Below are 26,746 nucleotides of genomic sequence, written 5' to 3'. Positions count from 1 at the left end.
TGGAGCGGCAGGGCGCACGGTGGAGCGGCAGGGCGCACGGTGGAGCGCTGCTCCATTCAGCCCCGATTCTTGTGAACAGCGGTGGGACCCCCAGCATTTGGAAAGTTTTTTTCTATCCTGTGAATAGGGTATGACTTTTAAACTAGGGAACACTGCTTTAATCATAAGAGGCGGAAAATACTCTGTAGCTAATCGGAGTGTAAGAATTGGGTATGTGTTGCTTATGTGAGCAGAAGTGATTTGTATTCTCAAATGAATATATTAGTGAAGGTCAGGCTCAATTCGGCAAGGTACGCCTTATGCAGATGAGGAGATGACTTGTAGCTTATATGATCACACAAAAATGGAAGAAATACAATTTGGGAAAAAGACCGAGTCTAAACGCTGTAATTTGCACCAAGTTGTAGCACACACGGGACATGAGTAGTGATGAGCGCGAGTGCTCGTTAGTTGAGTTTGCCGAGGGTGCTTGGTATGCACCGAGTATCGCCGGTGCTCGAGTGACATGTTCCCGTCCCCGCGCCCTCATATTTCGCAGCTGTTAAGACGGCCACAAAACAATCAGTGATTTCCCGTGTTTGTCAGGCAATCCCTGCATGTTTTGAGGCTGTCTAACAGCAAAACATGAGGACGTGAACATGTCACTCGAGCACCCGCGATACTCTGTGCATACTCGAGCACCCTTGGCAAACTTCGAGTAAAGAGCTGATCACTAGACACAAGTAGTTTTGGGTGAACCTTCAGAATATAGGAAATCTTGCTTTTTTTACATCTTCGTATGACAGCAAACATTGTTTTAGAAGCAGCAAGTGGCATTGGTAATATGGTCATTGTATCTGAATTTATGGGCCGGGACCTGCCACCAAAATCTGCACTTGCGATGGAGAGGTGTTCACATTTACACTCATGAAATGGTCCACCTAAGGGCTAGGCTGTATTTCTGGTTCATCCAATGCTTCGTTTCCAGGTGGATCAAAGCGGTTAGTGTACAAAATGAAAATTAAGGACATCAAGAGATTGACGGGTAAATTTTAATTAGTAATAATCATTCCAATTATTTGGCCAGTGGGAAGTAAATCCGCCATGATATCTGCCAGAAAGCAACATGAAGAAGAATTACAATAGAGGATGAAGTTACCTGTGTTCTCCGGATCTATGAATATAACTGCTATACTCATCCAGGCTTTGGAAAATGCTGCAATAATACAGTATAGATCAGTGTTTAGCAATCTTACAAATGCACGGACGCTTCATCGTTTATACACAAGAGAAGGCAGGAAGGCAATATATCTATATTTCTACAAACAGCCAGCGAGAAGCCTGCACAGATGGCGCTCTGCTCACCCCGCACCTGCACAGATGCAGCAGGCTGACAAGAAATTGAATTTTGGTATTGAGTGAAGATTTGCAGCACAGGTATTAAATTAACTGAAATTGCCATATGCTGCAGTAACTGATCGCCAAAATACGCTCATCTCTTCTAAATTAATTTAGGGACAGTGAAAAGTTGCCAGATTGTTAAAGTAGAATTAGAAAAAAAAAAAATCAGTTCATCCCACACTGCAGATAAGTTTTTCTTATTTGTAGATCAAGAACTGGCGACCTGTGGATTCGAAGACCTTCCAAAACTTTATTGGTCTCATCACGCCTTTATTGGCTGGATTATTAAGATAGATGACAACTTATAGATTGGCGGGATTCAATCACTAAGACAGACACCGATGGGCAGAACGCAGTACTTTCTCCCTATTGGCAGTGTGCCTGCTCGACCGCCGCTCCATTCATTCCCTATAGAGCTGGCCTCCACTATCCTGGGAGCCTCATATCTAATGAATGGAGCAGCAGTCGGACATGCACAATGCCATTCCATTCTAAGAGTAATAAAAGTACCACGTTGGGGTTAAAAGTGACCCATTCTGCCCACTGGAGCAGGTCCCAGTGGTTGGATTGGTGATAGCTTGTGTTCAATGTAGAGCCCTTTAACAGTCCGATGCATTATATGGACAGAAATATTGGGACACAGAGTTTATTAAATTAATTTAGGGTATTCCATTCAGTCCCATAGCCCCCAGTGTATAAATACCCAGTCCCTCGCACTTGGTGTATAACATCCGGCCCCTCGCCCCCAGTGTATAAAATTTGGTCCCTCTCCTCCCCAGGATATAACATCCAGCCCCTCGACCCTTCAGTGTATAACCTCCGGCCCCTCGCCTTTAGTGTATAACCTCCGCCCCCCGCCTTCAGTGTATAACCTCCGCCCCCCCCGCCTTCAGTGTATAACCTCCGCCCCCCCCGCCTTCAGTGTATAACCTCCGCCCCCCCCACCTTCAGTGTATAACCTCTGCCCCCCCCCGCCTTCAGTGTATAACCTCCGCCCCCCCCGCCTTCAGTGTATAACCTCCGCCCCCCCCCGCCTTCAGTGTATAACCTCCGCCCCCCCCCAACTTCAGTGTATAACCTCCGCCCCCCCCCGCCTTCAGTGTATAACCTCCGGCCCCCCCCCCCGCCTTCAGTGTATAACCTCCGCCCCCCCCCGCCTTCAGTGTATAACCTCCGCCCCCCCCCCGCCTTCAGTGTATAACCTCCGCCCCCCCCGCCTTCAGTGTATAACCTCCGGCCCCCCCCCGCCTTCAGTGTATAACCTCCGCCCCCCCCCCGCCTTCAGTGTATAACCTCCGCCCCCCCCCCCCGCCTTCAGTGTATAACCTCCGGCCCCCAGCCCCCGCCTTCAGTGTATAACCTCCGCCCCCCCCCGCCTTCAGTGTATAACCTCCGCCCCCCCCCCCCGCTTTCAGTGTATAACCTCCGGCCCCCAGCCCCCGCCTTCAGTGTATAACCTCCGCCCCCCCCCGCCTTCAGTGTATAACCTCCGCCCCCCCCCCCGCCTTCAGTGTATAACCTCCGGCTCTCCCCCCGCCCTCAGTGTATAACCTCCGGCTCCCCCCCCGCCTTCAGTGTATAACCTCCGCCCCCCCCCGCCTTCAGTGTATAACCTCCGCCCCCCCGCCTTCAGTGTATAACCTCCGGCCCCCCCCCGCCTTCAGTGTATAACCTCCGGCCCCCCCCCGCCTTCAGTGTATAACCTCCGGCCCCCCCCGCCTTCAGTGTATAACCTCCGGCCCCCCCGCTTCAGTATATAACCTCCGGCCCCCCCGCCTTCAGTATATAACCTCCGGCCGCCCCGCCTTCAGTGTATAACCTCCGGCCCCCCCGCTTCAGTATATAACCTCCGGCCCCCCCGCCTTCAGTGTATAACCTCCGGCCGCCCCGCCTTCAGTGTATAACCTCCGGCCCCCCCGCCCATAACATTACAGAGTGGGGGGCCGAGTGCTGAGGAGCAGAGGGCAGAAAAGTCACCAACACTCTGATGACTCCATAACTGCACAGTCCAGACCTCCTCTGGTATTAACATCAGCACAAACACTGTGCCCCCGCCGGGAGCTTCATGGTCGAGTAGCTGCATGCAGCCTTACATCACCAAGCACAATGCGGAGCGTCGGATGGAGTGGTGTAAAGCCGCCATCACTGGACTCTGGAGGAGACGTGTTCTGTGCAGTGACGGATCACACTTCTCTATCTGGCATCTCATGGAGCAGGTTGGGTTTGGCGAATATCGGGAGAATGTTACCCCCTGATTGCATTGTGCCCGCTGTAAGGTTTTGTGGAGGAGGGCTAATACTATGGGCTCATTATCAGGGGCCTAGGCCTCTTAGTTTCAGTTGAAGAAAACCTAAGACTGGGTCCACACTGTGTCTGTGCCAGGTGGAGACATGCGCCGATGAAGTAGATCGGAGATTGTGAGCCCGACCTCTCCATAACATCAGGGTCTGACCTCACAATGAATAGAAAGGAGGCACCAACCCCATATTAATGCCTACAGATTTAGTATGGGGATGTCATAAAAGCTCCTGTAGGTGCAATATGAAGGTATCCAATATTTTGAACAATATAGAGTACTAGTCATTTTGTGAAGAAGAGGTAATTATTGGATAATGGTGCTTTTTCTGGTTACCTGTCGTACCTGCTTCGCTCCAGGTTCTGCGTTCTCTATATCCATCTGGAGAGCCACAAGTTTCACTGAGTGAGTCACATTATAGAGATGTCACAAGTTCATGGTAAATGAATAGGGTGAACAATGGATTAGCTCACTACATAAATTCCTACGCCTATTCGATACAAGTGGAGGAACGGAACTGTAATATGCTCGGTGCGGTTTCCTCTTTTACGTCTCGGTTACATGGTTGCCAGAATGTTATCTCACTTGTTTGTTGGAAGTGGCCAATTAAACAGATTTAAGCAAATCACACCATACTGAACAGAGCAAACTGGTTTAAAACGATTAAGCAATGCCTTCAGCTGTGGGATTACCTGAAGTGACTCGTGTTCCACTTAATCCCACCGCACTGGTTGGGCAGAATGTGGTGGAAACCGTAGCAGATAAAAGTTTATCAAGATAGGCCGGACAAAGAACACAGTTATATAAATATACACTGCGACACTCAAGCATCCTGGTATCACAGTTCTTAAAGGGGATGTCCACCACATTTTTTAAAGAAACAGAAAAAAGCAAAATCATCTCCCGATCCCCACTGTTTCGTCTTCAGTCAGGAACAAGAATGTGACTGATGCAACAAGTCAATGACCAACTTTTGACCATGCAGGCAGAGATCGGTTTTAGCAGTACTAAAGAGTATGGTGGGCTTTTTCTTAAGTACGACCTGTCACTCAAGCAAAAAATAGAGCTAAATATCTTGTAAAAATCCCAGATTCTGCAGCTCTATTCAGTTTTGCGCTGCGTCACTGCATTGCAGAGATAATCACATTGTTTCTTCTGGAGCGCAGTATGTGAAATCTCTGCTTGTAGTCCAACTGGGCATTTCTTCCTAGTCTTTTCTGGGGTCGTGAGCTTTCAAACCTTCCCATCACAGCTCGGCAGCTGATCGAGCAGTCTCATAAGCTGCCAAGCTGTGATTCTGAAGAAACGCCCAGTTGAACTACAAGCAGAGATTTCCCATATTGCACTCCAAAAGCAGCAAATGTGAATATCTCTGCAATGAAGTGACACAGGACAAAACTGAAAAGAATGGCAGAATCAGGGTATCACAAGGATTTTTTTTTACAAGGGATTTATTTCAACAAGTCTTCTTGAAAAGAAGAGAAAAACCTTTTAAAAATATTTTGAATCTATTTTTTTGGCCATCTAGTTGATTGTGCCTGGTACTACAGCTTGAAATAGGCCTGAGCTGCAAGATTCAAACCCAGCACATTGGCAAAAGTGGTTTCTCCACCTTTTTTCAACAGCCAGAACAAGTTAAAGAAGTTGTCCACTACTTTTACATTGATGCCCTAGGATAGGGCATCAATGTATGATCGGCTGGGGTCCCGCACGCGGCACCCCCGCCGATCAGCTGTTATCGGTGGCGGCAGCTGGAAGTGCTCACCTGCGGGGCTCCGCCGTCAAGTGGTAGTGTCCACCACGGTGTACTGCACATTCGCTTCCCATTCAATTGAATAGGAGGCTGATGTGCAGTACACCGCGGCGGCCACTACCACTTGACGGCGGAGCCCCGCAGGTGAGCACTACTGGCTGGAGGCCGCCGCCGCCACCGATAACAGCTGATCGGCGGGGGTGCCACTTGCGGGACCCCGGCCGATCATACATTGAAAAAGTAGTGAACGACCCCTTTAATTGCAAGGGACCACCACTGGTCATTATCAATGACAAAATCTTAAAAAATAAATAAATCCCATTTAATTCTAAATTTTGTCTCTAATCAACATAACGGGATAAAAGGGAAGCATAGTTCAGCTGTCTCCATAGCTTAAACTCCAGTGTTTGGAGATTTGATGGAGCATAGGTTGAAGTTGGAAAAACCCTTTCATCTTTATGCTTGTCGGGCTCGGACTGGCCCACGGGTGAACAGGTGAATCTCCCAGTGGGCCCAGATGCAGGAGTAAAAAGCCACTCACCACCCAACATGAGCAGTAGGTGGCCCAGTACATATGACATTATGTACAGACAAAAGCAGCATCTTATCTTTCATCCAACGAACTACTTAGTTTATCATTTTATTGAAGCAAAGGTAAACTTGTGAAAGAGGGTCACGTAATATTTGCATGTAGCTGAATACTGGGCCCAAGAATCAATTTAACTGGTGGGTCTTTGCCACCCCAGTAAGACCCTGTTCTTGTCCTATAAAATATTACCTGATATGTAGGATATAGTATTATTATAGAGATTCCGTTTGGTGCCTCAGTAAAGTACTGCACTCTCCCCGACAAGCAATGCTTTACCACCATTGAATACACCTGTTTTTCCGCATGCACTGGAGCATGTGATGCTATGGAGGTACAGTATGGGTCCATAAGGTTTTGTGGGTGCCTATTACACACATGTAAACTACATATAGGCAATACGGCTGTATGCACAGCCCCCTATAAAGAGAATATAAACTGATGAAACCTGATGATGTTTTGTCACTCAATAGGAACAATTCTGGGAATTTACCTAATGCAAGAGTCTAATATACAGTAAACATAGCTGGCTAAGAAAAAAACCCTTAACCAATGGGAGCTCAACAAGCATAAATACATAATGACCATTGATGAGAATCACACGCCCCTGGAAGAAGCGGAGTGTGAAACGCGCATCGGGGTGAAGGGACGCAGGACTATTGTGGATGTTTTCTTGGTATATATCAATTACTTTTTACATTTATTTATATTTATGACCACACTTGACATCCACTCTGGTACCTTTATTATGAATTGCATTTAAATTATCTTTGATTATACTTATAAAGCACACTGATACTACAAAGGTTAAACCTGTGCTTGTTGCATAATAAATGCTATTCATTTTCCTGCGCCCCTTTTTTTGGCATGAGGCACTTTATTGTATATGTTCTTTGTTTTATTTTAAATTGTTTACTCAATAAATAAATACATTTTATTAATCTTCTTTGTTTGCACACTTCTTGACCTGAGATTCTCATCGATGGTCACATTATGTATTTTTGTACAAATATATAAGATGCAAACATTAAAGGGTGTCTCTGGCGCTATTTCCGTATCGGGTGGTGAGCGGCGTTGATGATGGTGCATCGACGGATGCCTACCAGGTGATGAGTAAGGACGGAAGTTGTCATGCACATGTCCTATACCTGTGTGAGCCGGAAGTAGGTGGTCATTAGTGCCGCTTACATCCCAATGCTGGTGTGAGCAGTGTCGGAGGACTCTCTTGGTGTGAGCGGTGTCGGAGGAACCTCTTAACGGTCTTCTTGCAGTAGATAAAATCAGCTTAGAGTCAGAACCCGCCGTGTTAGCCTGATATAGGTCCCCCAGAATCACACATGCCAATCGGAGTCCAATAATGGATGAGCTTTAAATAGCTGATAACATGGGCTTATGATTAGCGCCCAGCAAAATGACTACAGAGGACTCTGGCAGGGAGAGGGTTAAAGTGTCCTATATAACGGCACAATAAGCACTTGCAGTTCTTGGCCTGCTGGAAATTGTATTCTTTCCAGTTTAATTATCGCTGGCTCTAAGGAGATTAGAATATATTACAGAGACATCTCGGAGCTTCAGCTGTATTAGTCATTTGTAAGCTCCCGGTGTTGGGTTCTGTATGCCGCTTGTAAATATTTTGTAAACAGTTTATTAATAAAATGATCTACAAATGAGTCGCTTCCTCTCATCTGAGTTTATGAAGCCGCTCAGTATAAAGTGGGCAGGTCAGACGGCGGCCTCATTAGCCATGCATCAGAAGTAGCCCTGTAATAAGCCTCCCCTCCTTACAGCACTCCCGCATACAACTCCTGTCCTGATCAAGACGACTGGAGACAAAGCGCATCATAAATTCACTGACACTATACAATCCCTAAAATGGAATGAAAGGGTAAATTCTGCGCTGCCAGTAGATCAAGGATGGAAAATAACAGGAATTCAGAAATGCAGTTTATTTGTCAACACATTTCGAAGGTCAAAACGTCTTCATCAGGACAAATCACAATGATTTTCACCTCACTATACAATCACTGGTATGTTGTATCTACTCACCAGTCAGTCCTACCACTGAATCCACCTGCTGAACATTGTGTAGGTCCCCCCCACAAACGGACAAAAAAAAGCTCAGATCCTTCAAAGCAATCCCGGCCTCCAAGACTTGTTGAGCGTTGCCAGTAGTAAGTTTTTCAGCAATAAGTAGCTTTTCTGTGGAAAGGCTAGCTTTAAAGGAATTTTCACAACATCATAATTGGGTAAAATTGCAAAGTCCTTGTGAAGACAAACTTGTTATTAAAAATACTAGCCATTCTCAATAACAGAAGGATTTTTTAATTTTATAGTTTACTGTATAGTTTCCGAGGCAAGGAGCACAGCACTTACAAGCTCTTTGTTATAGAGTTTACATGGCTGAAAATAACCCCAACTCATCGATCGATTTGGATTCTATCTTTTCATTATTGCCTGACCCTTAAGATACTCTGTAGGCCATTTCTCACTATGCTTCCCATGCTCATTTCCCCATGTCATTCTTAATGGTGTTCAGCCAACGGAGCTTTGGTCTCCACAGTTTACTTTTACAAACGACCAGTCCGAGTAATCTCTTCCTTTTCTAATGAATTTGCCCCCATCTCATGACCAAAATAGGTCAGTTTAGGTCTGGTGATCTTGCCTTCCAGGGACAAATATGGGGTTTATATGATCAAAAATATATTTGCTAGTGATCCTAGAGGTCAATGGGTTTCGTAGAAGTCTTCTCCAGCAACACAGCTCAAAGGCATTCATTTTTCTTCTGTCTGTGTGAGTCTCCACGTCACACAATCATATGTCACAATTGGGAACACAATAGTAGTGATCAGTCTTTGTTTGACTTTGACCGAGACATCTTTGCACTTCCACATTTGGTCCATGCTCACCATGGCTTCATGTCCCACTACTAATGAATGCTTGATCTCTGATATCAAACCACCACTGTGATCAATATGGGACCCAAAAAACACGAAGCTGTGGACTACTTCTATTTCTTTATTGTTAATCTTTATGTGGACTTCCTCGTTGATGTTAGTCAGGATTTTGGCTTTTTGATATTCAGGTAAAGTCCCATCTTCTGGTTTTCTTCTTCCAACTTCATGATCTGCATCTTCAGGTCCTTATCACATTATATCAGCAGGGCTGTATCATCAATACATCTCAGATTGCTGATGGCTCTTCTGCTTATTTTCATCATGATTACTTTTGCAGAGCGGTTGGAAAGAAAAGGAGAGGAGAGAGGATGCATCCTTGTCTTGTGCCATTTTTTCTTTCCCAAGCCAAAGCACTTGGACATCGCCAAATGGACTGCATCACAACCAGAACTACATACTCTGTCAGCAATAGTAGAAGGGATCAATTTTCTCTGCAAAAAACCCAACGAGGCACAGACTGCGGGTCTAATGACCAACTTCTCATATCCAAAGTCAGAATTAGACTATGCAAGATTAAGCATATAGCCTACCCATGCAGAGGAACTTTGATGTCACTAAGTATGCAATCCAAGTAAGTAACAGGTTCAACGTGCTCAACCAACATGAAGAGGACCTAGACAAATTATGGGCAGAGATCAAAGGAACCATCAATGAAGTTGCTCGAGAACATGTGCCATACAGGAAGGCAATGTGTTGTCAGAATTAACTGTAACTTCCGTCTAGATCACTAGTAAGAGTGGCCAAGGCTAAGGTCAGATTGAATGAAATGAGGTGACTCCATGTCAATTTTCGAAGAGAAGCCAGGAAAGTATAAAATAATTTTCTGAATTTTCTGATGCGTCAACTTCGAGGAGGCCTATAAGACGGGCCACACCAAAGAATTATCTGCCATGGTGAAACAACTTTTTAGCACATCAAAACAACCATCAAAGACAGTGACGGGAATGAAATTAGCGACCAGCATGACATCAGGAAGAGATGGAAAGAATACACAGAGGAACTATATGCCAGTGCCAGCGCTGACCGTCAAGAACAGCATGGAGGGCCAAGAGGAACCAGAACTAGAACAATTGGGAAGTGAAGTGGATTGGGCACTGAGGCAGCAGCCAAACAAAGCACCTGACATTGATGGTACCCCTGAAGAGCTCCTCAAACCAGTCCCCATTGACCCCACCATGCCAGAAGATGTGGAGGACCAGCACATGGACAAAAAAAACTGTAAAAAACAACTTTCATCCCACTGCAGAAGAAAGGCGACGCCAGGGACAGAGATGGATTCCATAAGGGCAGAGGGGCCAGTGATCAGATCACAAACCTGATCTTTGTAAAGACGAGGGAGTACCAGGAGAAGCTCCACCCGTGCTTTATTCGCTATGCCAAGGCTTTTGACTGTGTAGAGCATGACAGTCTTTGGAAAGCACTGAGGTAGGAATGCCGACACCTCCAGTTAGGTTAATCAGGTCACTCTACAACTATCCAGAAGCTACAGTGAACAATGTATGGAGATACAGAATGTTTCAAGATACAACAGATGATACATACCTAAATCCATTACGACTAATAAAAAGTGGATAAAATTAAAAAGAAATAAAAATAGCTCCATAAGTATAATAATAATCATTATTTTTGGCAGTTTGCTTCTGTTAGATTGTCACCCAATAATAATTTACTCACAAGATATGACTACCCCAATGGTCATCTTCAATCTGTTGGAGGATCTCATTGTTCAACTCCCTGCAGCGCCCCCGCAGGAAAAATCAAGCAATACTCAGTGCCAAGTGACAGAGCTATTGGTGGCAATGGATAACAGCATTATTTTAAGCATTTACATCACGGAAACTGACTATACATGTAGCAGAGCTGAATTTTTCACGACACCTTACCGGATGTAGTTCTATAGTAGGTGGGACTATATTTAGGTAGATGGGGGGAGATACTCACATCTCTACGAGGAAAGGTGCTGAGCAGTTTGTACTCTTGAAAAGGGAATCCTTTGGATGCTACAAAGTTGAAGACCACCTGTAATGGATTGGAGCTCAGAAAACGCCTCTCGATGAACTCTCCGCTGGGTGTCCTAATCCGCAGCTTGCTCAGTGGCTCGCTTTGCTCCTCTGGCGGCTCCGGTGGAAGAGACTGTTCCAGGGAAAGCCTGATAGCCTGAAAATGAGATAACGGTGGAGGGTCAATAAGCAATGGTCACTTCCTAATACTTGGAACAGATACATCCTTTTTACCTTCACTTGAAAAACAAATTTATTTGCAATCAATTGCTGCTAAAGGTATTAAAGACTGTCTCAGCACGGCAGCACAGTTAAGGCCTAATTCCGACGCCCGTGAGTCATAAACGTGCTCTATCCATGTTCTTCACACGTACCGGGCTGTTCACATGTCCGTTTTTTTGGGGGGGGGTATGAGTGGACGACATAAAATCATGAAGACATGTCAGTTTTTGATCCGAGTCATGGCTCAATATTACCAATTCAACTCAAGTAATTTAAATTATTACCATTGAAAGGGGTTTTCCGGTTACGGAAACACGTTCCCTATTTGCTTTTAAAAACTGTGCTTTACTCCCCCTCCCTGGGTCCAGTGCTGAGTCTCCACCTCTTCTCTCAGTCTCTGTTACTGTCTGCAGTGCTGACATCACATTGACAGCGCTGTAGCCAATCAGTGAACTAAGCGGCTCTGCCAGAGAAGATAGCATAAGCTGCTGACCCCACCGATAGGCTGCGACGTGAAATCAGCGCTGCAGACAACAGACCCTGGGAGCAGCGGTGGAGACTTAGTGCAGGACCTGAGGAAGGTGACCAATAAACAGATTTTTTATATTTTTTTTAACAAACTGCAGCCAGGGAACAGGTTTTGCCAAAACTGGAAAACTCATGTAAGAAAAAAAAAGTACGTTTGGACGTAGTCACCTATAAGCATATATACAATTACTCTCTGCCCATATCACCATTCATTGTCCTATTACTGATTTCTAATCTCAAGTTTAGAATGTAATAAATCTCTCTTTATAAGAAGTAATAGATTTGTCTTGTGATATATTACACAATCACTTTGGTGGGGGTTCAATAGTAGAGATGAGCGGTGTTCGACTAGAACTGTTCGCCAATCTCAAATTCGAGCTGTTTTGGGCGGTGTTCGAGTTGTTCGACGAACCCGAACGATTTGCAAAAAATTCGGCTGTTCGAGGTTATGTTCGATAACTGTTCGTGCACCAAAAGCTTGTCCTGCATGTTTGGCGCTATTTAGAGCACCAATCATGCAGGGATTGTCTGCCACTCACTGTAATGCCACAGCCATGGTGGTTGTGGCATTACAGTGATTGCCCAAATCGATGGGAACAGTGCTCACAGTGAAACATGAAAAGTCGGCAATTCATCAGCGGCATACACCTGTACCCGACAATTTAGAACCGAAAGAATAGAGCTTCACACACAGATTAGATAGGTAGAAACATGTCAGCCACATATATATGAAGTACAGTGACAGTGTTGCTTACTGTACTTGTCATTTAGTGTAAAGGATTTATTAAAAAAAATAATAGTGTTTTCATGCACCGTCTCTTTAAAAAAGCCGGCCGGCATTTCAGCATCTGTACCCGACAATTTAGAATAGAAGGAATAGAGCATCACACATAGATTAGATAGATAGAAACATGTCAGTCACATATATAAGAAGTACAGTGACAGTGTTGATTACTGTACTTGTCATTTAGTGTTAAAATAAAGGATTTATTTAAAAAAAAATTGGCGTGGGGTTCCCCGTAATTTTAGGCTCTAGCGGAGGTTAAGCAGACGGCTGGGGCAGATGTTTGAAGCCTGGGAAGGGGGTAATACCCACGGAGCTTCCCAGGCTACTAATATCAGCCCCCAGCGGAATACCTAGCCTTTACTAGCTATTAAAATGGGGGACCCCCCCAAAAAAAATGACGTGGGGTCCCCCCTATTTTAATAGCTAGCAAAGGCTAGGCAGACAGCTGGGGGCTGATATTAATAGCCCAGGAAGGGTGCCATGAATATTGGCCCCCTCCCAGGCTAGAAACACCAGCCGTCAGCCGCCCCAGAAATGGCGCATCCATAGGATGCGCCAATTCTGGCACTTAGCCTCGCTCTTCCCACTGCCCTGTAGCGGTGGCAGTGGGGTAATAGGGCTGGGGTTGATGTCAGCTTATAATGCCAGCTGACATCAAGCCCAGGTTAGTAATGGAGAGGCGTCTATAAGACACCCCCATTACTAGCCCCATAGTCAAAGTTAAAAGAAAACACAAACACCCAGAGTAAAGTCCTTTAATTGAAATAAAGACACAATCCTTTATTGTTCTAAATTAAACCATACTTACCACCACGCCCATTCCAGCTGAAGCCAAAGATCTCCTGCAATAAAAGTAAAATAATAAAGCAACCTCATCCTTACCTTTCCATGGTTCCCAGGACAGCTTCAGCTCTGCTACATCGAGATGACAGGCTGGACCGCAGCAGAACGCTGCCATCCAGCCTGTCATCCCGCGGACACTGAGAAGCGCAGGCATGCTTGCGTTCCTCAGTGTCTCGCTGTGACGGCATCCAGATGAGCAGACAATGAACTCGGCTCACCTCATGCACGTCACTGACAGCGTGGGAGAATTCTCCTGCACTCAGCGCTTCAGCGTGAGAATTTTCCCACGCTGTCAGTGACGTGCATGAGGTGAGCCGAGTTCATTGAACATGAATGAGCTCACCTCATGCACGTCACTGACAGCGTGGGAAAATTCTCACGCTGAAGCGCTGAGTGCAGGAGAATTTTCCCACACTGTCAGTGACGTGCATGAGGTGAGCTCATTCATGTCCATTGAACTCAGCTGACCTCATGTACGTCACTGACAGCGTGGGAGAATTCTCACGCTGAAGCGCTGAGTGCAGGAGAATTCTTCCACGCTGTCAGTGACGTACATTAGGTGAGCTGAGTTCATTGGACATGACCTCGGCTCATCTGGATGCCGTCACAGCCAGACACTGAGGAGCGCAAGCATGCCTGCGCTTCTCAGTGTCTGCGGGATGACAGGCTGGATGGCAGCGTTCTGCTGCGGTCCAGCCTGTCATCTCGATGTAGCAGAGCTGAAGCTGTCGTGGGAGCCATGGAAAGGTAAGGATGAGGTTGCTTTATTATTTTACTTTTATTGCAGGAGATCGTTGGCTTCAGCTGGAATGGGCGTGACGGTAAGTATGGTTTAATTTAGAACAATAAAGAATTGTGTGTTTATTTCAATTAAAGGACTTTTTTCTGGGTGTTTGTGTTTTTTTTAAATACTTTACTAGAAATTCATAGTGGTCATGTCTAATATTGGCGTGACCCCATGAATTTCGGGCTTAGGGCCAGCTGATAATGCCAAGCTGGCCCTAACCCCTTTATTACTCAGTGAGCCACCGCACCAGGGCCCTGGATGAGTTGGGTACAGCGCCAGAAGATGGCGCTTCTATGAATGCGCCATTTTCCGGGGTGGCTGCGGACTGCAATTTGCAGCTGGGGGGACCCAGAAAGCTTGGGCCTCCCTGCGCTGCGGATTCCAGCCCCCAGCTGCCTAGTTGTACCTGGCTGGACACAAAAATAGGGCGAAGCCCCACGTATTTTTTTTTTTTAATTATTTCATGAAATTCATGAAATAATTAAGAAAAAAAGGGCTTCCCTACATTGTTGTGTCCGGCCAGGTACAAATAGGCAGCTGGTGGTTGGGGGCAGCCCGTTCCTGCCTGCTGTACCTGGCTGGACACAAATATAGTGCGAAGCCCCACGTCAATTTTTTTTAAATTATTTCATGAACCTAGATGGTGGCCCGATTCTAATGCATCGGGTATTCTAGAATATGTATGCGGCAGACCCGGCGCAATCAGCAGAGCGGTGTTTAAATTTGGCGCCAAAATCGCTGACTGGTCGCGGCCAGCAACCGCGACCAATCAGCAAAGCGGTGTTGAAATTTGGCAACTATATCACTGATTGGTCACGGCCGGCGGTCGCGACTAATCAGCAGAGCAGGGTTTAAATTTTGCGCCAATAATGCTGATAGGTTGTGGTCGCGACCAATCAGCAAAGCGGTGTTTAAATTTGGCGCCAATAATGGTGATTGGTCACGACCTCGACCATTCAGCAGAGCGGTGTTTAAATTTGGCGGCAACAATGTTGATTAGTCGCGGCCGGCATCGCGACCAATCAGCAGAGCGGGGTTTAAATTTGGCGCCAATAATGCTGATTGGTCGCAATCGCCGGCCGCGACCAATCAGCAGAGCGGTGTTTAAATTTGGCGCCAATAATGGTGATTGGTCACGACCTCGACCATTCAGCAGAGCGGTGTTTAAATTTGGCGCCAACAATGTTGATTGGTCGCGATGCCGGCCGCGACTAATCAGCAGAGCGGGGTTTAAATTTGGCGCCAATAATGCTGATTGGTCGCGGCCGGCGATTGCGACCAATCAGCAGAGCGGGGTTTAAATTTGGCGCCAATACTGCTGATTGGTCGCGGCCGGCAACCGTGACCAATCAGCCGAGCAGGGTTTAAATTTGGCGCCAATACTACTGATTGGTCGCGGACGGCGACCGCGACCAATCAGCAGAGCGTTGTTTAAATTTGGCGCCAATCTCACTGATTGGACGCGTCTGGCGTCCGCGACCAATCAGCAGAGCGTTGTTTAAATTTGGCGCCAAGCTCGCTGATTGGTCGCGGCCGCTATTTAAATGTGGCGCCCAAATCGGTGATTGGTCGCGGGCAGCGTCCGCGACCAATCAGCAGAGCGGTGTTTAACTTTAGCGCCAAGATCACTGATTGGTCGCGTGCGGAGAGCGCGACCAATCAGCTAATAATATTGGTGAGGACCGGGGAGCGCCGCTGCCTGGTCGGATACTTCCGTTGCGAGAAGCCGGGAGATGAGCGACTGCTCGCAGCAGAAGTATCTCGACCCGCAGCGCCACTCCCCGGTCCTCCCTTGACACCCTAGCCGCTGATGTCCCCACAGTATCCGCATGGTGTTACAAAGATCCGGACATTTGTGTTAAAAATCGCTGATTGGTCGCTGGCGCTGCCCGCGACCAATCACCGATTTGGGCGCCAAATTTAAATATCGGCCGCAACCAATCACCAATCTTGGCTCCACATTTAAACACCGCTGTGCTGTGCCACATTTAAATAGCGTCCGCGACCAATCAGTACAGCGGTGTTTAAATGTGGAGCCAAGATGGGTGATTGGTCGCGGAGGATATTTAAATTTGGCGCCCAAATCGGTGATTGGTCGCGGGCAGCGCCAGCGACCAATCAGCGATTTTTAACACAAATGTCCGGACCTTTATAACACCATGTGGATACTGTGGGGACATCAGTGGCTAGGGTGTCAAGGGAGGACCGGGGAGCGGCGCTGACATCCAATTGGTCGCGGCCGCTATTTAAATGTGCCGCACAAATCGGTGATTGGTCGCCGTCTTGACCGCGACCAATCACTGATCTTGCCGCCAAAGTTAAACACTACTGTGCTGATTGGTCGCGGACGCTGCCCGCGACCAATCACAGATTTGTGCGCCAAATTTAAATATAGGCCGCGACCAATCACCGATCTTGGATCCACATTTAAACAACGCTGTGCTGATTGGTCGCGGCCGATATTTAAATGTGGCGCCCAAATCGGTGATTGGTCGCGGTCTTGGCGCGCGACCAATCACTGATCTTGCCGCCAAAGTTAAACACTACCGTGCTGATTGGTCGCGGACGCTGCCCGCGACCAATCACCGATTTGTGCGCCAAATTTAAATATCAGCCTCATGCACGTCACTGACAGCGTGGGAAAATTCTCCTGCACTCAGCGCTTCAGCATGAGAATTCTCCCACGCTGTCAGTGACGTACATGAGGTGAGCTGAGTTCATTGGACATGAGCTCACCTCATGCACGTCACTGACAGCGTGGGAGAATTCTCACGCTGAAGCGCTGAGTGCAGGAGAATTCTCCCACGCTGTCAGTGACGTACATGAGATGCGCCGAGTTCATTGGACATGAACTCGGCTCATCTTTATGCCGTCACAGAGAGACACTGAGGAGCGCAAGCATGCCTGCACTTCTCAGTGTCTGCGGGATGACAGGCTGGATGGCAGCGTTCTGCTGCGGTCCAGCCTGTCATCTCGATGTAGCAGAGCTGGAGCCATCGTGGGAACCATGGAAAGGTAAGGATGAGGTTGCTTTATTATTTTTCTTTTATTGCAGGAGATCGTTGGCTTCAGCTGGAATGGGCGTGATGGTAAGTATGGTTTAATTTAGAACAATAAAGAATTGTGTGTTTATTTCAATTAAAGGACTTTATTCTGGGTGTTTGTGTTTTTTTTTTTTAACTTTGACTATGGGGTTAGTAATGGGGGTGTCTTATAGACGCCTCTCCATTACTAACCTGGGCTTGATGTCAGCTGGCATTATAAGCTGACATCAACCCCAGCCCTATTACCCCCTGCCACCGCATCAGGGCAGCGTGGAAGAGCGAGGCTAAGTGCCACAATTGGCGCATCCTATGGATGCGCCATTTCTGGGGCGGCTGACGGCTGGTGTTTCTAGCCTGGGAGGGGGCCAATATTCATGGTACCCTTCCTGGGCTATTAATATCAGCCCCCAGCTGTCTGCCTAGCCTTTGCTAGCTATTAAAAAAGGGGGGACCCCACGTCATTTTTTTTGGGGGGTCCCCCATTTATATAGCTAGTAAAGGCTAGGTATTCAGCTGGGGGCTGATATTAGTAGCCTAGGAAGCTCCATGAGTATTACCCCCTTCCCAGGCTTCAAACATCTGCCCCAGCCGTCTGCTTAACCTCCGCTAGAGCCTAAAATTACGGGGAACCCCACGCCAATTTTTTTTTTAATAAATCCTTTATTTTAACACTAAATGACAAGTACAGTAAGCAACACTATCACTGTACTTCTTATATATGTGACTGACATGTTTCTATCTATCTAATCTATGTGTGATGCTCTATCTTTCTGTTCTAAATTGTCGGGTACAGATGCTGAATTGCCGGCCGGCTTTTTTAAAGAGACAGTGCATGAAAACACTATTATTTTTTTAAATAAATCCTTTACACTAAATGACAAGTACAGTAACCAACACTATCACTGTACTTATTATATATGTGATTGGCATGTTTATATCTATCTATGTGTGAAGCTCTATTCTTTCTGTTATAAATTGTCGGGTACCGCTGTTGAATTGCCGGCCGGCTTTTTTAAAGAGACGGTGCATGAAAACACTATTATATTTTTTTTAATAAATCCTTTACACTAAATGACAAGTACAGTAACCAACACTGTCACTGTGCTTCTTATATGTGTGACTGACATGTTTCTATCTATCTAATCTATGTGTGATGCTCTATTCCTTCTTGTCTAAATTGTCGGGTACCGGTGTATGCCGCTGCTGAATTGCCAGACGGCTTTTTTAAAGAGAGCGTCTTCTGAGCAGTTTGTCAGCTTTTGGACACCTTTGAAGGTGTTTTCTATGTGTTTCTATGTGTTTTTGTTTGCCTGCCATTGGTTTTAACGGTGTTCGACGGTGTTCTAAGGTGTTCGACGAACCGAACCCGAACACTACGAGGGTGGCTCAACACTATTCAATAGTCTGGGACCCCATCAATTCCATAAATTTTGTGGATGGTGTTTAAATTAAACCCATTGCTTGAATCTCAACCCAATCCCAAAGAGGTTTGGGAACGGCATTTTTCCGATAATATTACACACTTTTAGCAAGGAAAACCATGCATGTTTCATAGCCCAATATCAAGAGGGCTCTCAGCACCAGCTTCCCCTGTCTATTTCCTTCAACATTCAGCAAAGTACTCATGAAAAGCAGGAGAGGGCAGGAAGAATGTCAGGACACTTCACTCATCAAGTAAATCAATGGATATAATTGTTGTCCACTACCCTAGACCACCAGGGAAAAGCATTTACTTCCCTACACCATTAGGTATAAAGGCATAAACTCATCCGCAACCCGGAATCCCGGTGGGCTGGCATGTACTCATCCCCTCCACAGAGGAAACTTACATCAAGTTATCCACTACCTTAGACAACCACAGAAACGGAAAGAAATGAACTGGAGTACAAGCTGGTATACATACAACGTGTAGGAGCATGTTCACACTGGCCATGAAACAGACAAAACCTAAGATAGAAACAAAATGAACATTAACCCTGATATAAGTAAAAAGCAATCGTACCACTGCTGGGTGTCCATAGTTAGGCCTTGGTCCTGCTCGGCCCTCATTCACATTGAGGTCATTTTTGACACAAGGTAAGGTTTCAATACTAGAGATTAGGACCACCCTGACTGAGTATACCTTGGCGCTGGCTTTTATGCTTTTCTTTAATCAAAAACAATGTTTACAAAGTACCCTATTTATTTATATTCACTACAGCTTTTTACATACTTATAGCAGGGTATATGTTCATTTTGCTTCGATCTTAGGTTTCACCATAGAAACTGCCATAAACTCATCTACTACCCTAGACCACCAGGTAAACTGGTTTTAACCCCTCCACTAATCAAAAACACCGGGAAAAATGGCAAAGACTCATCCACTACCCTAGACAACCAGGTACAGTTGCATTAACGTATCCAGTACCATAGACCACCAGAAAATCTGGCATAAACTAACCACAACCCTAAACTACGAGGTAAACTTCCATAGAATGATCCACTATGCAACCCCAAAATGTGATTGGCGTAAACTCATCCACAACCTTAGACCCCCAGGGAATCCGACATTAACTCTTCTACTACCCAGGACCACCACCCAGATGAACTAGTATTAACTCATCCACTAGTGAAACCCACCAGGTAAGCAGCCATAAACTCATCCACCACTTCAGACCACCGAGAAGTCTGAAACTATTCCAAAATTTCTGATTAGTTTGACCTTTACTCATTTTCTGCTGTGGAGACTTGTAAAAGTAATTATCCTTTACCTATATTTTCCCATAGGGGAAGGTCATCAGAGTGTCACTGTGTTTGGTGAAACTTCTATATGAAGGATACTCAGCGTTTAGGTTTATTAGTTCTTGATAAATCCCATTCCAGTCCTTACCTCTGCCGCCTATTCACAGTTACAATAAACAGCTCAACTAAACATAATCCAACCAAGTGATCAATTAATGGCAGAAAAACAAGAGCGTGCGGGCAGATAACCCTGGATTAGATCTTTGTTTCCCCCTTTAACCACTATTTCAAAAGATTTAAGGACAGGTGTCAAAGATCCTGAGACAATGTTGTCACTGTCATCAGAGTGCCAGGTGACAAATCTGTTTATTTCCCACCACTTAATGACAGTGTGCAGTGCGGCTAATTAAAAGAAATCCTCCTTTTTACAAATTCCAATTAGATCAGATAGCCCTGCCCGAGAGGACACCTGATTCAATTGTCAGGACGTAAAGGTTAACGAGGCTTCAGAGTAGAAGTGTAATTACTTAACAAGCTGGGCTTCACCAGGGTCATGCTCCTGGTTTTTGAAGATGAATAGGTGACAAAACAATCATACAAAGAGTTAAACCTGATCCTCCTATAACTGGCATTACATCTCCTCCATGTAACACCTTGAATGTTTTCTGGGCTCGTTTGTCAACAAAGAAACAAGTGTTGTCTTGTTCTTGGGAAGTTAATCACTTTTATCCCTTCTCTAATGAGAGACAACTGCCCCTTACTTCTACCAGGAGATGGTGGACTGCACTCTGCTCAGGATATTTATTTTCTTGCTTCTACACAAGTCTTCTGCTCTCACTGTTCTGTTCTACAGTAGGTGTCCTCCACAAAAGAATTGGGCCTCCTCCACATTACAGCTCCAGGTCATGGACATATCTGTGAAGGGACTAACTCCATATTAATAACAGCTCCCGCTCTTCTGGGAAGGTTTTCTACAAGATTTTGGAGGCGTTTGTAGGAATTTTGGCCCCTTCATCCAGAAGAGCATTTTTGATGTCAGACCCTGATGTTGGGGAGAGGCCAGGATCTCAATCTCCGTTCTAGCTCATCCCTAAGGTGTTGGACGAGGCTGAGGTCCGGACTGTGCGGCCGGTCATGTTCTTCCCGCCAAACTCCCCAAACCATGACTGTATGGACTTTGTGCACTGGGCACAGTCATGGGGAACGGAAAACGGCCTTCCCCAAAGAGCAAGACTGCAAGCCACAATAGTCCACAATGTCTTCAATGCTGAAGGATTAAAATTTTGTTTCACTGCTCCCCGCCCCCTTAAAAGGAGCAGCAGAAACCTAATGACCTGATAAAAACAAGACCATAGCATTACCCCTCCTCCACCACTTCGTGGCTGAGTTGCTGCGGTTCCTTCCCCTTCTCAATAATATCACTCACAGGTGATGGGGGAAGATTTAAGCCTCCGTCTCACATAGCGAGATCGCTGCTGTGTCACGGTTTTGGTGACGCAACAGCGACCTCACCAGCGATGTCGCTATGTGTGACACTTTGCAGCGATCAGGCCCCTGCTGTGAGGTCGCTGATCGCTGTAGAATGTCCTGGATCTTTTTTTGGTCGTTGCCCTCCCGCTGGTCAGCACACATCGCCGCGTGTGACCAGCGGGAGCAGCGATCAGCGGGTTACTAGGGGCACATGCGCACCTAGTAACCCGCTGTTTATCAAGGTTACCACTCTGCTACGGTGAGCGACCTCCCGCTCACTGTAGCAGAGTGGTAACCATGATAAACAGCGGGTTACTAGGAGCGCGTGTGCCCTAGTAACGCGCTGTTTATCATGGTTACCAGCCTGCTCCTGCTTCAGCAGGCTGGCAACCAGGAGCAGGACATCATGGAAAGATTCTTTCCACGATGTCGCTGCTCCCCTGATCGTTGGTGAGCCTGCCTGTTTGACAGCTCACCAGCGACCACATAGCGACGCAGCAACGATCCCTGACAGGTCGTATCGTTGTCTGGATCGTTGCAGCATCGCTAAGTGTGACGGGGCCTTTAGGAGGTAAGAAATGTAGTGAATGAACTTGTTAAACTGTGGCTCCTATAATAGGGCCGCACTCAAATTCATGAATGAAAAACCTTTTTTTACGGATTTAGAGATGTGTCCCAATACTTTTGGCCAAGTAGTGTATGTTATGTAACAAGACATCTGATGGAGACATACAGGGGTACGGTGGGGTGTATACACTTCTATAGGTGGCTGATTACTACCGTATTAAAAAACTGTAGCCCATGAATTGGAAAAACAACAAATCTCTGGAGTAATGGACCTTATTATTTTAACCAGATCAATAACAAAAACAATAACAAAAAAAAACTCCCCAGGATAATTGTAACCCATTTCAGCTTTTTTACCCCCACCTCTCCAATTGTGGCCTCTTCACTTCCTGTGGGAGGGCAGCAGCCGGTACCACGTGACCAGGAGAATTTCCATGTCTTTTTCCCCTGACCTACAGAGAAAATAGTCCCTTACAGCCTCAGTGATCCCACAAATACATAGCGAGGATCAATGTATCTGCCTATATGCTTACACATTTCTTTTTTGTCCCTGCTTCACCTCCAGTATCATCATCATCATCATCAGTATCATCATCAGTATCATCATCATCCGTATCACCATCATCCGTATCACCATCATCCGTATCACCATCATCCGTATCACCATCATCCGTATCACCATCATCCGTATCACCATCATCCGTATCACCATCATCCGTATCACCATCATCAGTATCACCATCATCAGTATCACCATCATCAGTATCACCATCATCAGTATCACCATCATCAGTATCACCATCATCAGTATCACCATCATCAGTATCACCATCATCAGTATCATCATCATCAGTATCACCATCATCAGTATCACCATCATCAGTATCACCATCATCAGTATCACCATCATCAGTATCACCATCATCAGTATTATCATCATCAGTATCATCATCATGAATTGGTCTCTTTGCCGTCTGAGCACTACACGACATGAAAGGGAAGAAAGCTACTGAGCACGTGCGTCCATCACTGAAGGTGGACCAACACTGCAGCCACAGGAGAATCAGTCGGGGGCGCTATTACTAATGAAAATATAATGCACTCATGAAATTGTACGCTATTTTTAATTTGTCTATATACTTTGCTAGGAAAGAATTGTTGAAAATTCAATACAGCATCTTTCATTTCTCAAATTCCCTTGTGGTAAAAAGAAAAAAAAAGAAGCTGAGTAAAATTAGGTTAATGAACAGTCTGTTCGCCTTAGCAGAAAAAATGCAAAAAAAAAAAGTTTTTAACATTATAAACGCTGGTATATGTATGAAATAAAAAAAATGTAGACCACACAAATACAATGAAAAATGGATATAAACAAAGTTACAACCCAGGACCAGAATAAACTTGATGAAACTAATAACTATACTAATACTAGATAGTGGCCCGATTCAAACGCATCGGGTTTTCTAGAATATGTATGCGGTACACCGGGCGCAATCAGCAGAGTGGTGTTTAAATTTGGCGCCAATATCGCTGATTGGTCGTGGCCGGCGCCCGCGACCAATCAGCGAATTGTATTAGTGAGGACCGGGGAGCGTCGCTGATTGGTCGCGGCCGGACCAATCAGCGACGCGGGATTTCCTGAACAGACAGACAGACGGGATAAGACGATTATATATATTAGATTAAGCAATGGAGCAGCATATTCCAAGTTGCCATTGCATGTAACGGTTCATAATGTATCTTGCCAAGTCTTCACATACTAGTCTTTTCAGAGATGTAGACATGTGATTTACAGGCTGTTTCCGAGTTACGAATATGCAACTTAAGAACAACTCAAAATTACAAACATAAGTTGTTTGAAAAAAAAAAAAGTATACATCAATAACCTCATAGCGCACCACTGCGGTCAGTCTACCGCCTGCTGACTGTTCCTCTTCTTTCCGCTGTCGTGAGCCGCATTTCCGGCATATTCTCTACTATAGGACGGGACATGCAGCCTCATCCAGGTCTTGGAGGGTCAATGTGCGTTGTAAGATCGTGACAACCAAGATGTGCACCGCGACCCTTTGACGTGTCCTATGAGGTCCGGGCGCAGCCAAAAGTAGTAGGAGGTAGTAAAATAGTGAAGAGATGGAGATGTGGCGTGCGAGGGTGGAAAGCGGAGGACCTGATGGCGAACAGTGAGCAACAGGGCGGCCAGAAAGATGAGCGCTGGGGAGAGGATTGTTTTTTTAATTAACCATTTGCTGGTCTTGTACCTGTTCCAACTTGCATACGAACAAACCTACAGAACCAATCGAGTTAATAACCCATGACTGCCTGTACACTGACCTTACCACATCGCTCACTGAAGTGTCGGCCCACCTGTTCTTTATGGTGCACAGCCGGAAACTCAGCCATTGTGACCAACATCGGCCTCTGTACTGCACTCAGATTAAGTCTTGAAATCAGGCATCATTTTATGACATGTAGAATATATTCATCCGAGTGTTGTCCAATTTTCATGGACTGACCAAATGGAGAAGGTGGAGAAACTTTTTTTTTTTCTCCACCTCCGAGAAAATTGGATCCCACTCTGATCAGACTGTGATTAACATAATCGGACCGGTCTGCACCTGACCTTAGATATAATAGCTGGGAGGTGGTTATGCACAGATCTTAAGTGAGGAGAAAGGAGAATGGATCTACAGTCTCTGGGAGGGCAGAGATAACAGGCTGTAAAAAAATCAGAAAATTGCATGAAGAGGAGATAAGTCCAGGATAGATGCTGTGCTGATATAGGAGTTGCTAACTAGCTATAAAATAACAAAACCTAAAATAAGAACAAAATGAACATATGCCCTGCTGTAAGTAAATAAGGAAAAGCAATAGTGCATATAAATAACATAGGGCACTTGGTAAACACTGTTTTTGATTTAAAAAAAAGTGTAAACGCCATCGCACCAGCGTCAAGGTGACCCAAATCGGGATGTTCCTAACCTCTATTATTAAAACCTTACCATGTGTCAAAGTGACAACAATGTGAATAAGGGCCGAGCAGGACCGGCTCCTGAATATGGACACCCATAATGCATTTACTAAGTACTCTATGTTATTTAAATGTACTATTGCTTTTACTTATAGCAGTACATATGTTCATTTTGTTTCGGTCTTAGGTTTTGTCTGTTTAATGGCCAGTGTGAACATGCTCCTATTTTGTATGCATACTAACTTATACTCCAGTTCAGTTTTTTTTTAATTTAAAGAGGACCTATCACCTCCACACATATTATGGTATATTACAGTAAGGAGACAGTAGATATAAATTAACATGAAATAAATTACCTTTGGAAGAATTACTTGTGTTACGAAATAAGATAATGACAGTTATGGGAACGGCCATCTTGGGATTGGCAGCTCAGCGTGCTGTGTTCTGAGACGCCCCCCGAGGCTGGTTGCTAGGCAGCGCCTCTGCTCAGCAGTGTAGAGACCCCAAGAGCTCATTTATCAAATGGTCATAATAGAAAGTGGGACAATCTATATAAAGGGGTTTCCTGTCTATATATAGTGTGTGTAGAGCCAGAGAAAAGGCTACAGGGTGACCACAGCATGTACCACCCACATCCACTTATAAAAATTCACATTTACATGTCCTGGCTAAAAATGGAGCAAGTTGAATAATAGAGTTGAAGCAGCGCTCCAGTGGAACTAAGTGAAAAAGGCCGAATTCATCCAGATCAGATGGGGGAATAAAGTCTACCTGTATCACTTAACGTATTTTTCAGACCCTAAGAAACACCTAGGTTTTAGAGGAGGAAAATAGGGAAAAAAAAATATAAGCAAAAAATGTGATCATGATTACAGTGATCGTGTATGGAAAAGGGGGTATTATCATGACCTTGTATTTGGGAACCGGAGTTATGTTAACGCTTGTCATACGTATCCTGTCCATCCCCTATGCGTTATATCCTAATGGCTAACCAAGTAAAATTCCTTTCTTGGAACGTGAGAGGGTTGGGAGACCCCTTAAAGAGGACGGCTGTCATGGAATATATACGGGGAAATTCACCAGCAGCGGTATGTCTGCAGGAAACGCATCTAGAAAAAAGTAATATAGCGGCCCTGAAGCGTTCATGGATCAGCCATAGTTTTCATTCTACCTTTTCAAGTTACTCGAGGGGCGTCAGTATTTTAGTACATAGATCTATCCCTTTTGAATTGATATCCGCTAAGGTGAATGAGGAGGGCAGATTCATTGGGATTCATTGTAGAATATTCACCAAAGAATTATTACTAGTGGCAGTCTACATTCCCCCTCCCTATAATAATATCATTATGAAGGAAATTGCGTCACTCATAGACAAAGTACCGGGGGTCCCTGAGCTATGCATGGGAGATTTTAACAATATTGTACACCCATACTGGGATAGATTCAGATCAGACACAGCTACAGAGGCTACCCCCATAATTAACTTTGGTGAGCTCCTATCAGAGTTATCCTTGACTGATATATGGCGTCTTAAATATCCCAAAACACAACAATTCTCCTGCTACTCTAAATCACATAGCACCCTCTCCCGCATAGATTTAGTACTGGGAACAGAACACATCCTCCCTTTAGTGGAAAGGGTGGAATATTTACCTAGAGTACTGTCGGACCACTCACCCCTGATGATGAGCCTATGTCTTTTGCCCAGATTGGAAGCTACCCTTACTAGATGGTCCATGAATCCCTTTTGGTTGCAAATCATAGACATAAATTTGATTACATCAACTCTTCAAAACTATTTTATAGAAAATAACGTCTCTGTGATGCAGAACTCACTATGGGA

At 45.4% G+C, this 26,746-nt stretch overlaps 1 protein-coding gene across 1 annotated transcript in view; it reads right to left on the bottom strand.

The window, feature by feature from the left end:
- Positions 1–26,746, bottom strand: part of FAF1 (Fas associated factor 1) — a 264,708-nt gene that overhangs the window by 13,208 nt on the left and 224,754 nt on the right. The window contains exon 18 of the mRNA XM_073643500.1: positions 10,911–11,126. Coding sequence (XP_073499601.1) covers positions 10,911–11,126 — 216 coding nt within the window. The remainder of the gene's footprint in view (positions 1–10,910; positions 11,127–26,746) is intronic.

The sequence above is a fragment of the Phyllobates terribilis genome, unplaced genomic scaffold, assembly GCF_046119375.1.
Source record: "Phyllobates terribilis strain yellow unplaced genomic scaffold, ASM4611937v1 Scaffold_8__6_contigs__length_399053987, whole genome shotgun sequence".
NCBI classification, from domain to species: Eukaryota; Metazoa; Chordata; class Amphibia; order Anura; family Dendrobatidae; genus Phyllobates; species Phyllobates terribilis.
The sequence above is the reverse complement of the archived record's forward strand: the minus strand, read 5'-3'. Positions and strand labels throughout refer to the sequence as shown.